This window comes from Alosa sapidissima, chromosome 16, assembly GCF_018492685.1.
Source record: "Alosa sapidissima isolate fAloSap1 chromosome 16, fAloSap1.pri, whole genome shotgun sequence".
Classification (NCBI taxonomy): Eukaryota; Metazoa; Chordata; class Actinopteri; order Clupeiformes; family Clupeidae; genus Alosa; species Alosa sapidissima.
In genome coordinates this window covers 9723854-9742066 of record NC_055972.1, presented here as the reverse complement: position 1 = coordinate 9742066, position 18213 = coordinate 9723854, and the positions used below count along the sequence as shown (strand labels likewise).

The following is an 18213-nucleotide window of genomic DNA, read 5'->3' as shown; positions in this document are numbered from 1 at the left end:
AAATTTCATGTGGTTCGGTGTCTCGGGTATCGTTGACCAAAAATTCAGGAAGTAGATGACGGAAAAAAAAAAAACTTTGACAATCCCTATATGACCGCTTGGCGGTCATAATGATGATGATGATGGGAATGATGTGAAGGTGAAGTTGAATGGGAGGTCCAACATTACACCTCAGAGTCAAGAGGATATCCAACAACCAAACCTATTCACCATCAAAAACAAAATCAACAACAAAGCAACCTTCGGGAGCAAAACAACATCACCAACAGAGCAGGCTTCGGGAGCATTTATTAAAGAGGCACGTTCCTTCAACAGTGTTTCGTTGAATTAGGCCAGGGGTCTCAAACTCAAATTATCTGGGGGCCACTTCTGCCAATGTCATCTAACTGGAGGGCCACGTCAGTGTTAAAGAATAATTTAAAAAAAGAATGGCTATTTCCTAAAATGCAATGTCACCTGTGCTAGCAACCTTAGCTTATAAATAAAATAATGATAAAATAAATATTAATACAAATTATAAAAACAAACAAAAAAGCATAAAACAGGTAGGCATATGTGAGTATAAACAAAAGTTTATGAAGGGGGTAAATTTACCCATCTAATTTGCCACTGGATGGCAAGCACCTCAAATTATGCACCTTTCAGTAAATACTGGATGAACATATTTGAGTAGGTTTACTTTCTTTTTTGTCATATTACCCACATAACAAATTAACAGGAAAACACCTAAGATGTATACCAACAATAGTAAACTATTACTAAACCACAAGGCTTACAATAAAGTATCCTGGTCAAATCAGTTCCTATCGCGGGTAATTTGAGTACCCAGAAGTTCGCATCATATTGCGGGTGACTTTGTAGTTCTTTAGAGCCCTATTTCTACTAGCCCTGCTGTCTGTACAACATCCATTACGGATACTATCATCACGATTACCACTGCAACCTCCAAGCTATGTTGGGCAGAGGGTCGAAATAAGCATGGTATGCTTAGTGGACACCATCGTATACACGCAAAGACGCACCTCCATTCACAGACGCACCGTGACTATCAATGTCAATAGACGATCAATCATAATCTCCAAAAGGATATTCTCCTTCAGAATCAGAATAGGTGAATAACATAGCCGACCTAAGACTTCATCACACGTGAAAATTTTGGTGTAGGCCTATTTCTGCTTCAATTTGTGCAAAACTATGGCCTGCATCGCTTCCGCGTCATTACAAATGCACGTCGGTCTTTGTGTTTCTCGCGTGTAATACAAGTATTTCCTGAAAACTTTGCGCAGCGATTTTGGGTTTGAATCAAGCTCTGGATGTCTAGCAAATAGTGGAGCAGAGTACAAATGAGATTTGTCACCGTACTTGGATCTATCGTCTATTTTAATCAGTATCATTGTTTGTTGCAATCAAAAATAGCCTCAAGGGCTGGATTACATTATTATTTTGACATACGTCGCGGGCCGGAATTGGGCCGGACGCGGGCCGTCATCGTACCATACTGAAAGCTAATATTTTGTCACTAGCAACCTACATCTCAAAGTCTATAGTTCTGGGGCCTTAACAAGTATCTATGCAAATACCTTACCCTTTGGACACCCATTTATAAGTATTTATACTCATTTAATCCTGTGAGGGAAATTTGGTCTTTTATCCCAATCCGTGAATTAGTGAAACACACTCAGCACACAGTGAACACTGAAGCGTTAACCAGTAGGCCACGTCTCGGATGCTGCAAAGACACACTTGGATGGATTGACAGTCAGCCCAGCAGAGCGGAGACGACCCAGGACAGGGCTCAGATGTTCCAGGTGCTGGTCCCAGCAAGGACTGTGAAGGACTATATCATCCAAATACGCAGCTGCGAAATCAGAAAAATCACAGAGCACCTGGTCCATTAGCCTCTGAAAACTGTCTGCGGCCCCATGGAGCCCGAATGGTAGTACAGTGAACTGAAACAGCCCCCATGGAGTCCGGAAAGCTGTTAGGTCCCGGGACTGCTGAGTCAGAGGGACCTGCCAGTAACCCTTACAAAGATCAATGGTAGTTAAGAATTTTGCTTTTCCCAAACATTCTAACAGGTCATCAATCCTTGGTGTCGGATAAGAATCGAATTGGGAAACGGAGTTGAGATACCTGAAGTCAATGCAGAATCTTATGCTGCTGTCTTTTTTCGGCACAAGGACTACTGGGTTGCACCATTCACTTTTGGAAGGCTCTATGACGCCCTGGGAGAGCATGACATCCACCTCCCCCTTCAGTGCCGTCAGCAGGCGTTCTGGGATCCTGTAACTGAGACGTTTTGGAGAAGCACCTACTTTAAGAACGATATCATGGACAACAAGATCAGTCCTCCCTGGACTCTCCCGGAACACCTCAGGACTGCAGATCTCCCTCACCTGGAGCTGTTGACCCTCTGAGAGGTGGCTAAGATTGTAGTTCACCGGATCACCAGCAGGGGGTAAGTACTGTTCATCTACCTCCTCTTCTTCTAACCAGCATTACAATCTGTGCAAAACCCTACTATGACGTGACTGACCTGGAGTCGAGATCTGATATGTAGCCGGCCCAAGTTTTTTCTGCACCTCGAATGGGCCTTGCCATCTCGCTAGCAGCTTGCTGTCACTGCTTGGGAGAAGCACCAACACCTTCTGGCCAGGGCTGAAGGATCTTTGGTGGGCTTTCTGGTCATACCAACCCTTCTGTTGCTGCTGGGCCTCCGCCATATGTGCTTGGGCAAGCTCACTCATCTTCTGCAAACGCTCCCGCATCTGTACAACATAGGACACAACATTAACAGCCTTCTCTCTCCCCTGGTCACCCTCCCAGATCTCCCTTAACAAAGACAAAGGCCCTCGGACTTCATGCCCATAGAGGAGTTCGAACGGAGAGAAACCTGTTGAGGCCTGGGGGACTTCACGGTATGCGAACAAGAGATGGCAGCCAGAGATCCCAATCTGTACCACTGCTGCTGACGAACTTCCTCAGCATCTGCTTCAGGGTCTTATTAAAGCGTTCTGTTAGCCCGTCGGTTTGTGGGTGGTATGCCGTTGTTCTCAGGCTCCTGATTCCCAGCAATTGATAGACCTGCTTTAAGAGAGTTGACATGAAGTTAGTTCCCTGGTCAGTGAGAATTTCTCGTGGACAACCCATTCCAGAGAAGAACTGTACCAGACAAAATGCAACCGATCTTGCTTTTATAGACTTCAATGGGAAAACTTCTGGGTACTTGGTCGCATAGTCTGTTATCACTAACATGTAACGGTTCCCGGCTTTGCTTTTCTCTACAGGACCGACGATATCCATTCCTAGGCATTCAAATGGTGTACTAATAATGGGGAGTGGTTGGAGCGGGGCTCTGGATGGTAGGTTAGCAGATGTTATTTGACATTCTGGACAACTTTTGCAGAACTGGGCAACATCTCTGTACAGACTGGGCCAGTGAAAATGATGTTTAATGCGAGCTGTGGTCTTGTGTCTACCTAGGTGGCCTGCCCAGGGAACTGCATGCCCCAGCTGCAATACGATGTCTCTAGCAGCTGGGGGACCACAAGCTGCAACACTGACCCCTGCTGGCGATAGAGGATACCCTTCTGGAGTATGTACACCTTGTTCCCATCCGGATCAGCTCCTTGTTCCTTCTCACTGGCATTCTGAAACAGAGGGGCTAAAGAATTATCAGCTTTCTGCATGTCAATGATATCGACTGGCATCTGAAATCCTAGAGGTGACTCAGGTTCAGCCTTAGTTGGAACTTTCACAACAGTATGAAGAAATTCCCGTCTTTTCTGCTTACGAGTCTTACGAGACTTCCCGGGTTTTGTCTCCAACTCATAGTTGTAAAATGTCAGGGTGCTGTGAATCTCCTGGTGCTCATTCGACTTCTTAGCTTGTCCTCTAGTGACAGCAGCACAACATTTCAGGTTCTTGTCTGGCTCCAACAGATCCAGCAATACTGGGAGGTCACGGCCTAGTACGACAGGGTAGGGCAAATTATCAGCAACCACAACATTCAACAGATAGGTTTGATCTTCAACTTTAATGTACATCTCGGCTGTGGAATAACACTTCTCGTCTCCATGCACACAGCAAATGGGCACAGCATCTTTTGTACTGACAATATAAGGTGGCACAAATTTCCTATGTACAAGCGTCTGTCCACTCCCAGTATCAATTAAGGCTCTAAGAGCAGTCCTGTTAACTTCAACATCAATCATCTTGGCATCTTGATCGTTAACGTGAACTGAATCCACACCAGGTTGTGGCACAACACACATATTGTTGGACTTTGCTGTGTTTTTAGGACACATAGGCTTGGTGTGGCCTTTTACTCCACATAGATAACAGATGGGTATCTTACCGGCTGGCTTTTGTGGCTTGGGCATGGATCGACTCTCCCCAATGACCGGCTTACCCCCACTGGCCTCTGGCTTCAGGTAGTGCTGCGGGGTGGTTTTACGGCTGTCTCTTGTTGTCTTCCATGAATTGTGGTTCCATGGCTGCCCCTTCTTTCACGCCGCCACAAAGACATCCGCCAGCTTAGCAGCCTCCATTGCTGAAGCAGGGTCGTGCTCTTTGATCCAGACCTGAAGATCAGGGGACACCATTCTCAAATATTGCTCCAATATGATCATTTCATTAACATCATGAATCGTTTTACCTTTCGGCTGTATCCACTTTCCATAGAGCTCCTTAACCCTTATGTACAGCTCCTTGGGGCTTTCATCAGGATTCACCTCTAGGGAGCGGAATCTCTGCCTGTAGGTCTCAGGGTTAATGTCATATTTGGAGAGAATAGCAGTTTGAACTTTGTCATATTCAAGGGAGTCATCAATGTCCATATGCACATAAGCACTTCTAGTTTTCCCCGTTAACAAAGGCATCAAGTGAAAAACCCACTCTACTTTTGCCCATCGGCAAGCTACAGCAATACGTTCGAATGTAATAAGAAAATGTTCAATATCATCATTTTCAGATGTTAAAATGTGTGCACCCGACTTCCGGTTGAGACGCTGACAAGATGGCAGCATGAGGAACCAGCTCCCAAATAATTAAATGTAGTATGCGTCCTGAATTATGAATGAGTAATACGTTATTGCATTAAAAGGGCGATAATGTCAACGAAAGCAAAAAAAGACAAGACGAAATTGCGTCCGGCAGCGAGTAACTCTCCGAATACCATCATGGCTGAGGCCGAGGCTAATCAACATACTGACACCACTAGCATGATTCTGCAAGAATTGCGAGATTTTCGCCGGGATAATAAGACACAACTAGAAGACATAAAGGAGGAAATAACCAAAACGAACATTAGACTGGACGAGGCAGAAGAAAGAATTGGTAAAGCTGAGGACAGAATTCAAAATACAGAAGACATAATCTTAGAAATGATAAAACTCCAAGCGCAGATGGAAGCTAAGATAACTGATCAAGAGAGCCGATCAAGACGCGAGAATATCCGCATTTATGGGATACCAGAGGAAGCCGAGAATGAATTCCCGTCTATGATCGAGTTTATTGAAAAGTTGCTTGGTGACAATCTGGACATTATAGACATCAAAAGCCTTCAAATTGAGAGGGCACACCGGGCGCTTGGAACTAAGCCACCTTCTACTGCTTCACCGAGATCCATCCTGGTGAAGTTCGCCAGTTATAGAGTCAAAGAAACTATTCTGCGTAATACATGGCAAAAGAAGGGATTGACCTGGCAAGGCCAAAAAGTGAACGTGGAACGTAGTGGAGCAAACGACTTCCCGCCACGCATAATCCAAAAGAGGAAAGAATATGCCGAGGTCAGGAGAATTTTGAAGGACCGATTCATCAAATTCCACACGATGTTCCCGGCAAGACTGCAAGTAAAGTATACAGATGGACCCAAGATCTACGAGACTGTAGAGGAGGCGACGCGCGACATGCAAGAGAGGGGCTTCCCAGTCGAGATTATCAAGCCCCCTGGGACACTGATGGAGCGACTACGGCAGCTAACCTGGCAGAAACAACCTCGACGAGCAGTTGGTAAAGTTCCCACATGCAGGGCGAAATTACACGCATTTAGAAGGGAGTCCTCTCCCGCAAACACAGACGGTGGTAGTCAGTAATAATGAGATTACCTACCTATGGTGAGTTATGTTTGATTAATAGACAATGATGCTGATAAACATGCAAGGACGTTTACTTAATTGTTGGCTTAGTGTCTGTCGAATTTAAACATGATTCGGGCCAACTTTGGAAACTGGACCCTTTTTGCTCTGCCACTCACGAGGGGCCTCCTTCTCTGTGTCGAGAGGGGGGCTTTCCCTTAAACCCACCTAATAACATTTGGTGGAGGGTCATGAGACAGACCCATAATGTGGAAGATATTATATTGAATTGTTCTTTTTTCCTGATTGTTATATTTTTCAAATGTTTATCTGTTAGCTTATTACAGTCGTTCTTTACTGTAAAGGGGAAGTTTTTCACTTACACAGAGTATATGTCAGAGGATATAACTTAAATGCAAATCATTCGAATAGCCTCTTATAATGTAAATGGAATACACAGTCCTGTTAAGAGGGGGAAAATTTTGTCACAATTGAAGAAGGATAGAGTGCAGATAGCTTTTCTACAAGAAACCCACCTGAATAGTTCAGAACATGCCAAATTGAACAGAATGGGTTTTAAACATGTATACTCCTCGTGTCATGTATCGGGACGTAGAAGGGGGGTGGCAATATTACTGGCAAGGGGGCTGAATTATGAGCATTTATCAAGGGTTTCAGATACAGAGGGCAGGTTTGTCATGACAATAGGAAAGCTGGCGGGAACAGTTATCACTCTCCTGAATGTGTACTCCCCCCCCCAGATAGCAATTGGGAATTCTACAGGAAAATATTTGATCTAATGGCCACAAAAACACAGGGAATGGTTATCTGCGGAGGGGATTTTAATATACATCTAAATCCTAAATTAGATGTCTCACGGGGCAATTCGGAGCCAAAACTTATAAGCAAGAGAACAAATTCATTAATGAAAGAAACGGGGATAGTGGATGTCTGGAGAGAGCTTTTCCCCACCAGGCGTGACTACACATACTACCCCACATCGCATGCAGTGTATACGAGAATTGATTACTTTTTTACTTTCAGTAGGGACTTACACATGGTAGAACAATGTTGCATTGGTTCCATGACTCTGTCTGACCATAGCCCTATATACCTAACTTTAAACCTTATTGGAGAACGAAGAGAAACATTGTGGAGACTAAATTCAACCATCTTGAACAATACAGGCATAAAAGAAAGTCTGAAAAAGGAGATTAATACCTATTTAGAAATAAATGATAATGGAGAAGTAACGCCTGATATTCTCTGGGACACGCTTAAGGCGGTTATGAGAGGCAAAATTATCTCCATTACATCACAAATGAAAAAGAGTACAAAAGTTACGAGACCTGGAAAGTGAATTAAAACAGTTACAAAGAGTTCATAGTAGCACTTTAGATGATCAGGCTAAACAAGAAATTGATAAATTAAGAAAACAGATACAAGATATGAGTACACAAGAAATACAAAAGAATTTGGCATTTCTAAAACAGCGTTACTATGAGGTAGGGGGGAAAGCAACACAACTTTTAGCATACAAACTAAGGAAGCAGCAGGCAGAGAATACTATACACAAGATACGACATCCAGAGCTGGGAACAATAGACTATGGATTAGAGAACATTCAAGAACATTTTGAAAACTATTACAAGACCCTCTACTCTCAACCACAAATTGATAATACTTCAGAAATGGACACATTCCTCGCCTCATTACACTTACCTTCAGTATCAGAAGAAGAAAATAAAACTTTAATATCAGAAATAACAATTGAAGAACTGAATTCTGCTATCTCCAACCTGAAGGCTAGTAAGTCGCCAGGCACAGATGGATTCAGTGCTGAGTGGTATAAAGCACTACGCGAGCAACTAGCCCCAATACTATTGAGGACCTATAATTGGATCCTGCAGGAAAAGAAAATCCCACCTTCATGGAGAGAAGCGATAATTTCCTTGATTCCAAAGGAGGGGAAAGATAAACTTGAATGTAGCAATTATCGTCCCATCAGTCTTCTTAATGTGGACTACAAATTGTTCACATCAATATTGACACATAGGATAGTAGTGTTAATTTTGTCACCTATTTTTTATTTAGTCTTAGTCTTAGTCTTGTGACGAAATGTCCTTTTAAGTCTTTGTCGTATTTAGTCATTCAAATATCATTTTTGTTAGTCAAGTTTTAGTCAACTAAAAGTCTCGTAATTTATAGTCTAGTTTTAGTCAAAAGAAAACTAAAGCTATCTTAGTCTCAGTCAGTTTTAGTCAAAACATTTTAGTCTTTTTTTATAACAAATTATTTCTGATTACCATTTCAGTCAAATAGTGTTTCACATCTCAATTTTCTAACAATATTGTGTGTCCACAGGGCTACTTGACTGTTATAATTACTCATTCTGATTTTTTTATCAGTCAGTACATGCACAGGTAAGTCGAGCTACAGTTATAGCTCGGCTGGGATTTGGCCATAGACAGTAAAAGATTTGACTGGACCACTGTCATGATCTTCATAGACCAGTGTTTCACAAAGTGTGGTCCGGGGACCACTGGTGGTCCGCAAGCTATCCCAAGTGGTCCACGAGCAGACGTGGTAAAATATAATATAGATGAGTTGTTTGCAATATTGAACCAACTTGTATGTAAATTCAAACTGTTCTACAACACTGTCTATGTCAGATATGCCAGTTTAAATCATATTAATCCTCTGACACAATTAAACAAAGTGCAAAGACAATAAGCAAGGTGGTTCAGTGAGTATTGTGTAGGCTAATATACTGCTAGGTCTATTTTTTTTTTTTAGCTAGGTGGTCCGTGCGTTTCTTTTTTATTGATTAGTTAAGTGGTCCTTCATCTGAAAAAGTTTGAGAAACACTGTCTTGGACCCAAGTATGAATGTTTTACTCCGCCACGCTAGATGGCGATATGCGCCCAAACGCAACACAAACTCTCAATCTTAGCTAACTTGCTAGCGAACTTTCCATATTAGCTTACTTGCTAGCAAACTTTGCATCATCAGTGTAACTAGTTAAATAGTTGACATTACTTGCTGAAAATTTTCGTATGGACATTCTGGGGGATGTTAATTTGTATATGTATGAGAGAAGCTTCAACTTCTGGGTATGTAGCATTGTGGCATAAAGCCTAACTCTGGCAGAAATCTCCGGTGTTCTTGTTCCATGTAGTTTCCTGCTGCAGCCACAGGTTTGCAGCAACAGCACGTAGACTAGCCTACAGGAAAGCTGCTGCGCATGAACTCATTCGGAATATTTTGAAAAGGTAACAGCTATTCTGTCTTCTCATTTGGTAGACGAAAATGGAAGAGAAAGTTTATCTTAGTTTTTATTTCATGCAAAACATTTTAGTCTCGTCTTTTTTCGTCAACAATAATGCATCTTAAGATAGTCTTAGTCAGTGTTTCAGGACATTAGTGCAGTCTCGTCATCGTCTCGTCTTAGTCATGTAAAAAAAGGTTGTTGACGAACATTTTTCCTCTCGTCTCGTCTGACGAAATTAACACTATAGGATAGACAGGATTTTGCCTAGACTTATCCATACGGACCAGACAGGTTTTATTAGACAGAGACAGACACACGACAATTTGAGAAGAACACTACATATTGTTAACCATATCAATCAACAGAATGCAGAGGCAATTCTGATTAGTCTAGACGCAGAAAAGGCTTTTGATTCGGTGAGATTGTCTTTTTTATACAGGGTGTTAGCAAAATTTGGCTTCCATGAATCTCTCATAGCAATATTTCAAGCCCTCAATGATAGTCCCACAGCTAGAATTAAAGTAAATGGTGCCCTATCAAAATCCATTACTTTGCAACGAGGGACAAGACAGGGATGCCCTGCCTCCCCTCTCCTTTTTGCACTGTTTATTGAACCGCTGAGTCAGTGTATTAGGCAAAATGGTAATATTAAAGGGATAAGAATGGACACTGACGAGCATAAACTTGCACTATTTGCAGACGACGTCCTAATCTATCTATCACAACCCACATTAACACTCCCCAAATTGATGGATACACTACACAAATACGGGACAATTTCAGGATATAAACTAAATGTACAAAAGACCCAAGTGCTCCCCTTCAACTATGTCCCACCTGACTACTTATCAAGGAAGTATGACCTGAGATGGGATGCAGACTACATTAAATACTTGGGAGTTAATATTCCTAAAGACATTAAAAAGCTGGTTGACCTGAACTACACTCCTTTAAATGCCAACATTAGAGCAGACCTGCAAAGATGGACTCTCATCCCTTTTCTAAGTTTAAATTCTAAAGTTGAATCTATCAGAATGAACATACTTCCAAGATTATTGTATCTTTTCCAAGCCCTTCCAGTTGAGGTGCCAACCAATCAGTTTATTGAATGGGATAAATTAATTTCAAGGTTCCTGTGGCAAGGTAAGAAACCTAGGACCAGGTATAAAACACTGCATTAGGCAAGGGAAAAGGAGGTCTAAACCTCCCCTGCCTGCGTGACTACTATTATGCAGCCCAGTTAAGACCCCTGGTGTGCTGGTCCAGCTCCTTCTATTTTGCCAGGTGGAAGGATATTGAAAATGCTATGTCTGGTGAGATTCCTCTTGCAGCAGTAATAGCAGACTGTGAATTGCAGAAAAAAATGCTAAATCTAAACAACCCCTGGATTAACACAGGCTTGAAGATTTGGCAGAGGATAATAAAATTTTGTAACATTGAAAAGCCACTCAGAAAGCTGAAATGGTGCGCATTTGACACTGACTTTCCACCGGCTAAATTAGATGCCAGGTTCAAAATGTGGAATGAAAAGGGCTTAACAACCTATACCACCTTTGCAACAAGAGGGATTCTAAAAAGTTTTGAAGCAATGCAGAATGACCATGGCCTACAGCGTCAAGACTTTCATAGATACCTCCAGGTCAGACATCATTACAACCAAAATATAGCGGGAACTTTAGAGGCAGAGGGAAAGGGGATATTAGAAGTGTTTGAGAAAGCAATTACCTCACAAATATGTTTCAAAGTTGTTTCTAGAGTGTATAGTGGCCTCCGCAGAGCTAACTCTGACAATACACTTTATATTAAAGGAACATGGGAAAAGGAAAGTGGACTACAGCTCCCAGCTGAGAATTGGGAAAATCTTTGTACTCTGCAGTGGGAGACCACATGTTCTAATTTTTGGCGAGAATTTAGTTGGAAAAATCTGACCAGATTCTTTGTTACCCCCTTACAACAGCGTAAACAAATACCCAATATTAGATGCTGGAGAGCTTGTGGACTCATCGAGGTTAATCATTTTCATGTTTTTTGGGAATGCCCCGCTCTGGCAACATACTGGCAAGAAATACACACACACCTAGAAGCTGTTTTTCAGATTAATATACCATATAGGTTCGATACTATGTTTCTAGGAAACATTGAATGTGATGACTGGGACTATAGGGATAAAAGATTACTACTGATGCTTCTAGTTGCAAGTAAAAAAGCTATTACAAGAAGATGGTTAAAACCAGATCCTCCTAAACTAACTGATTGGCTAGATGTGATTCAAGACATATATGTGATGGAAAAAATGACATACTCATTAAGAATTCAGATTGAAAAATTCTCTAGAATTTGGACCAAGTGGACTGGGTATATTTCATGTATAAGAGAAGACTTCGGTTAGCTGAAGAGGTTATTTAGTCTTGTCCTCTTTTTTTTACATATGTACCAACTGAAATGGAATGTAAAGTGTAAACTCCCCATGTTCATATTGTTTTTATTTTTCTTTTATTCTTTTTCATTATATGAAAATGTACATAACCTAAGGCCATAAGCTGAAGATTCACTACTGTAATGTATATACATTTATCTGCCTCAATAAAAAATAAATGTAAAAAAAAAAAGAAGTAGAGTTAGGGAAATAAACACATTTCATATTTAAAAAAAATAAATAATAAATAAATAAATAAAATGTGTGCACCCATATAAAACAATGTAAGGCTAAAGTACAAAAACGAATAGTTTTTATTAAGTAAATAAATGAAACAAAATGTTGAGTAAGTTATTTGAATAGAATAGCACATGTGACTGCAAACAATAAAATGTGCAGCAAATTCATGATGTACCAAAAGAAACTAATAATGTGCATTTGTAAAGTGAGGGCTTGTGTTACCATGTGTGGGTGTGGCCATCACACCTGTCCTTTGGCCACTCCCCTTGAGGGTTTATAAGGCAGCGCTGGCCCTGGAGTTGAGTACAAGCTACCCAGACAGAAGAGTCACAGTGACAACCCGTCTTAACTACTGTAGGTCTTAGGGAAGTTAAGTGTGAACTTTTTTTTCATACTACATAATTGTGCTTTTCATAATAAACACAATAGCTTCAAATATATTTAAAAGTGGAGGCCATTTGTTTCTGTATATGGTGAAATGTAGAAATTATAAGTAGATACTAATTGCATAAAAAGTAGCCTACTGTACATGTGATTTAACAGTGTTTTTGAGGACATTAGCTAAATTTAATTTTCAATTTATTTTCAGATTTCTTTTGAAGGATGCAGATGCTTTGGATTGCAAGTATGCTTTTCACAGCCTGTTGTGCTGTTCCTCAAGGTAAGGTGGAGTATAACAGAAAGAAAGAACACTTTACGGTAAGGGTACATGAATTATCATGAATTAATTCATGATTTATGCATTACTTCATTCCTTAATATCTCATGAATCATCAGGAATTGACATGAGTTCATAATCTGTCATTCTTGACTTGCATGAGCAACACATCAACTAGAGTATTATGTATGGTGAGTACATCATTATGAATTATGATTTATTGAGCATATTCATGTATTCTTACCGTAAAAAGTGTTACCGCTACTTGTATTACCAAATGTTTCACTTTTATTGATATCAAGGCTGATATATACTGTACCTTCATATTTCTGAACGTACATGTATTCTTGTAATAAAACATCTGATCAGAGAACTATTTTCAATCTCACTATTATCCAAACAGATCTGTCAGTTAAAATGTTTACGTTTCCTGTGGAGTCCAATGTTGCTCGTGTCAGACTCTTGCCATCAGGAAATAACTTCACCTCTGTGACAGTCTGCCTCAGGTTGGTCTTGGTGCTCTATATGCATGAATGACAGGATTTACAGGATTTGCATTACTAGTTGTTACCAGACCAGGAACATCCCTCTCTACCTTCAAAAAACTCCTGGGGCCTCATTTATAAAGTGTTTTTTTACGCACAGGTTTGATCTTAGACCGTGCGTACACTCAAATCCATGGCAACGCTCAGATTTATAAAAAACGTCTTTGACGTGGAATAGTGACGTACGACGTAAAATGTCCACCTCCCCTTTGACGTGGAAAAGTGACGTACGACGTAAAATTTCCACCTCCCTTTGAGTTAAACAATTGATTTTTACCTTGCTCCAGTTCATCCAGCCATTCTCTGAGTCTGGCGATACCACTTTTAGCTCTAGCCTAGCATAGATCATTAAATCGGATTAGACCATTAGCATCTCGCCTGCTAGCATCACGTTTAAAAGTGACTAAGATTTCTGGTAATTTTCCTATTTAAAACTTGTCTCCTGTCAAGTTAGAAAGCGTAATAAAACCAACGGAAAATGAAACATGGTGATTTTCTAGGCTGATTTGACATGGAACTATACTCTCATTCAGGCGTAATAATCCAGTCACCAACCAATTAATCTGCTGCAGCTCAACCTTGTTGCTGGAAGTTAGCCTACGGGGACTATTTTCAGGTGCTGCATGATATCATTGTGCCGGAAATTACCGGAAATCTTAGTCACTTTTAAACGTGATGCTAGCAGGCGAGATGCTAATGGTCTAATCCGATTTAATGATCTATGCTAGGCTAGAGCTAAAAGTGGTATCGCCAGACTCAGAGAATGGCTGGATGAACTGGAGAAAGGTAAAAATCAATTGTTTAACTCAAGGGAAGATGGAAAATGAGTGTAACTCCCCAAATGGTGGAATATCCCTTTAAACCACGTTAGGCCCAAAACACACCCATGACCGAATGAGAAACCTAAGAACAACCCTTTTGCGCCCAGCACCCAGCGTTTGATCACAAAATCACACCATTAAATTAGTGAATGTGGGCTGGCCACGCCTTTAACGTCTGTAAACCTTTATCAGACCATCCGTTTCTGATCACCAAAATAGGACCTGTAAAGTATCAAGCTGCCCCACATGCTATATTGGATTCAACAGTACACTACAAAATCCATCCATACCTACATGAAGCAATGGCATTGTTTTTCTTTTACAGGTTCCTTACTGACCTTACTCGAGCCTACTCTCTTTTTTCAATGGCATCCACTGCCAATAACAATGAATTCCTAATCTTTAAAACACCAAACAAAGGTCGTTTTGATGTGGTCACACGTGGCAAATTCTCTCGATTTAATGGCCTACCAGATGACCCAAACACCTGGTACTCCATCTGCAGCACCTGGGATTCTAACTCAGGACTGGCTCAGGTCTGGATCAACAGGAATCCAAGTACCAGGAAGGTCGGATTTAAGGGAAATCTAGATGGAGAGTTAAGCATAGTGCTGGGACAAGAGCAGGACGCAGTGGATGGAGGGTTTGATGCAGCCCAGTCATTTGTAGGGATGATCACTGATGTCCATATGTGGGACTATGCCCTTTCTGCTTGTGAGATCCAACGCTTTGCTAGTGACCTGAACTTCACCCCTGGTGATGTCATAAACTGGAGAGCCCTTGATTTCAACATCGTTGGGGATGTTGTAATTGAGGACAGTCAGATAAATGGTTGTTTTCATAATCAGTGATGATAAATAAATGGGCAAACAAAAATCAACAACTACACAAAGTAAATATAGAATATTGTTCCAGAAAATGTTTTCTGCATTTGAAATCATGAGCATATTTTATGTATATCAGTGTTATATCAGTACTTCTTTCAAAATGTATCTGATTAATAAAAATCATCTGTAAAAAATATGTGGACTTGGGAACTGTATTAACACTTCAAGGTACTATCCATAGAGTCAACATTGAGGGAGACCAAAAAATAGTGTCTAGCATTGCAAAGCCCTGTTCTTTCCCCCTTTTTGTTATTCTAATGTAATTGATTAGGGATGAATAAAGTACAACCAGAACTATAATAATAAGAGCAAAAATCTATGCATTGCTATATAGATAAGTCCATATATTGCGGCCAAAGTTTATCAAGTTGTATTTTTTAGTTATATCAAAAACTTGCTTGCAACATTTGCAAGTTTGCTATATTTTCTTCTATTTTGCCATGGCCAGATGGTTCAATGTGATCATGTAAATAGTACTGAAAACAAAACTGCTCCCTAGACCAGTGGTTCTTAAACTTTTTGTGTAGCCATCCCTAACAAACAAGTCTCAAGCAACTGGCAAAATTTGGTTTCACTTGTGAAAATGCTGTGAGAAAGGCATTGGAAGCAGAGGCAGAAAATGTCTTCTCTCATATGTAGGCTACAGTATGTCAACACCAGCAGTAATGTCAATGGCAGCCTTTGACAATCTGATGTATACGCCAAAGGATAACTCACACTCATCCAATGTATAACTGGCGCTCCTGTGGCAAAAACAAGCTGCATAATGTTGTCACTGGTGTGTTTGTGTACAGTATCGTTGAGCTCATCCTTGCAAAGAGATTTGAGTTGGTGTTAACCAAGCATCCACTTTTGGAAGAACTGTAGATAACCCTGTCATTTAGGTGTGGTTTTATACTATGAGTTTGTTCTTTTATGCTATGTGTTTATACAAAGTAATTTTCAAAGGACTTTTATTGAGCAATTTAGTTTAACGAGGACTTTTACTTTGAACCAAACTTCATTCAGCTGATTATACACTTGGTCTAAAGAGCAGTGGCACATAGATGCTCGCTCTCTCTCTCTCTGCAACTCAGAATGAACCAAAGTGAAAATATTAGAAATATTATCATTAAAAAGTTTCCATGATCTTCAGGAATGGACAACTAGACATCTCTGATCTGAATGGCAAAATATATTGACTAATCTTTTGTAGGCTCTGTATTGTATCAGAAGCCTGCCCGCAGCCATTGACCATGTGTGCTAATATAGCATGAAAAACAGTGTAGCAGTAAAACAATAGTGAAAACATTAGGCTGTGTACATTAGTAAAACTGTAGTAAACAGTAGTGGGCAGTCAGTACTCAAAAAACATGGACATGGAGAGGGTGGAGAGGCAGACAGACTAAGCAGAGAAGTCTATCTCTCCTCTTCCCTTTAGTGAGGCATTGAACAGTTCAATGGCCCTAGGAACAAATGACTTCCTCAGCCTTTCAGTTGTGCATGGCATTGAGCGAAGTCTCCAGCTGATCAAGCTCTTTTGGTTTTTGATAGTGCTGTAGAGCGGATGACATTCATTGTCCAAGATGTTGATCAGTTTGTTTAGGGTCCTTTTGTCAAATATTGAAGTGATGCACTCCAGTTCAGCTCCCACTACAGAGCCAGCCTTCCTTACCAGCCTGTCAAGTCGCCCAGCATCCTTCTTCTTTGTGCTTCCTCCCCAGCATACCACTGCATAGAAGAGGGCGCTGGCCACAACAGACTGATAGAACATCCTGAGGAGCTTGCTGCAAACATTGAAGGACCGCAGCCTCCTCAGAAAGTACAGCCTGCTCTGTCCTTTCTTGTAGAGTGCATCAGTGTTGGCTGACCAATCCACCACCATCTCCTTGGTCTTTGAAGTGTTTAGTTGAAGGTGATTAGTTTGCACCACTGCACAAAGTCCTCCACCAGGCTCCTGTACTCCTCCTCTTGCTCGTCCCTGATACACCCCACAATTGCAGTGTCATCAGAAAACTTCTGCATGTGGCATGACTCGGTGTTGTAGCAGAAGTCAGATGTGTACAGGGTGAACAGGACTGGAGAGAGCACAGTTCCCTGTGGCGCTCCGGTGCTGCTGATCACAGTGTCAGAGAGGCAATTCTTCAGTCTGACTGTGGTCGCTTGGTCAGGTAATCTGTAATCCAGGTTACCAGGTGAGCGTCCACACCCATCTGCAAGAGCTTGTCTCTCAGTCTGAGGGGTTGGATGGTGTTAAAAGCACTTGAGAAATCAAAGAACATGATTCTCACAGCACTTTTCCCCTTGTCTAGGTGAGAATGTGTCCTGTGTAAAAGATAAGTGATGGCATCGTCCACGCCCACTTTCTCCTGGTATGCAAACTGTAACGGGTCTAGTGCATGGTGTACCTGGGGTCTGAGCATACCTAAGACCAGCCGCTCCATTGTTTTCATCACATGTGATGTTAGAGTGACAGGCCTGAAGTCGTTAAGCTCGCTGGGGTGTGGTTTCTTGGGAACAGGGGTGAGACATGATGTCTTCCACAGTGTTGGAACTTGTCCAAGACGTAGACTCCAGTTGAAGATGTGCTTCAGTGGCTCCCCCAGTTCAGCAGCACAGGCCTTGAGCAGCCTTGGACACAGTCTGTCAGGCCCGGCTGCCTTATGAGGATGGAGTTTTTTTAAAAGATAACTAAACTTGGTCCGCTGAAATGATGGGGGGGATGAGGGGAGTGGAGGGTGAGGAGGAGGAGGGGTGCTTCTGTGAGGGTCCTCGTGTGGCTAGAGACTGATGGCCATTGGCTAAAGCCATTGTTGCCGCACTACTTGTGGTCACCATGTGGGGGAGAGGTGCGATAGCCTGATCAGCAGTGATGATGGAGGAGGGGAGGGGAGGGGGGCAGCATCTGGGGTCTGTGTGTCTGATGGCTGTTGACTGAGGTCGTTGTCACCTCTTTGTTCGTGGTCACCATGTGGGGGAGGGGTGCAATATCCAGTGATGGTGGGGGTGAGTGTTGCACTGGTAATGAGGTGGGGTGGGGGCTGGGGGACGGGCAATCGAACCTGTTGTAAAAGTGGTTCAGCTGGTTCGCCCTGTCCAGGTCTCCCTCCACAGTGCTGCTGCTCTTCTTAAGGCCAGTGATAGATTTCATACAGTCCCACACCTCCTTCATGTTGTTATCTTGGAGCTTCTGTTCCATCTTCCTTCTGTAGTCCTCCTTAGCCTCTTTCAGCTTATTCTTGAGTTCCCCCTGTACTCGCCTCAGCTCTGCCATGTCCCCCTCCTTAAACGCCATCTTTTTCCTATTGAGAAGGGTCTT

General features: G+C 41.8%; 1 protein-coding gene across 3 annotated transcripts in view; it reads left to right on the top strand.

Moving 5' to 3' along the window:
• The window catches only part of LOC121684964 (C-reactive protein-like), a 113478-nt gene extending 98549 nt beyond the window's left edge, over window positions 1-14929 (top strand). The window contains exons 2-4 of one of the 3 annotated variants that reach the window (XM_042065139.1): window positions 12594-12665; window positions 13066-13168; window positions 14354-14929. In XM_042065139.1, the coding sequence (XP_041921073.1) occupies window positions 12608-12665; window positions 13066-13168; window positions 14354-14879 (687 nt within the window). In that variant the 5' untranslated portion in view covers window positions 12594-12607 and the 3' untranslated portion in view covers window positions 14880-14929. Of the gene's footprint in view, window positions 1-12593; window positions 12704-13065; window positions 13169-14353 lie in introns of those variants that run through there. The other 2 variants (XM_042065140.1, XM_042065141.1) reach the window with 2 other exon arrangements.
• The last annotated feature ends 3284 nt before the right edge of the window (window positions 14930-18213 follow it).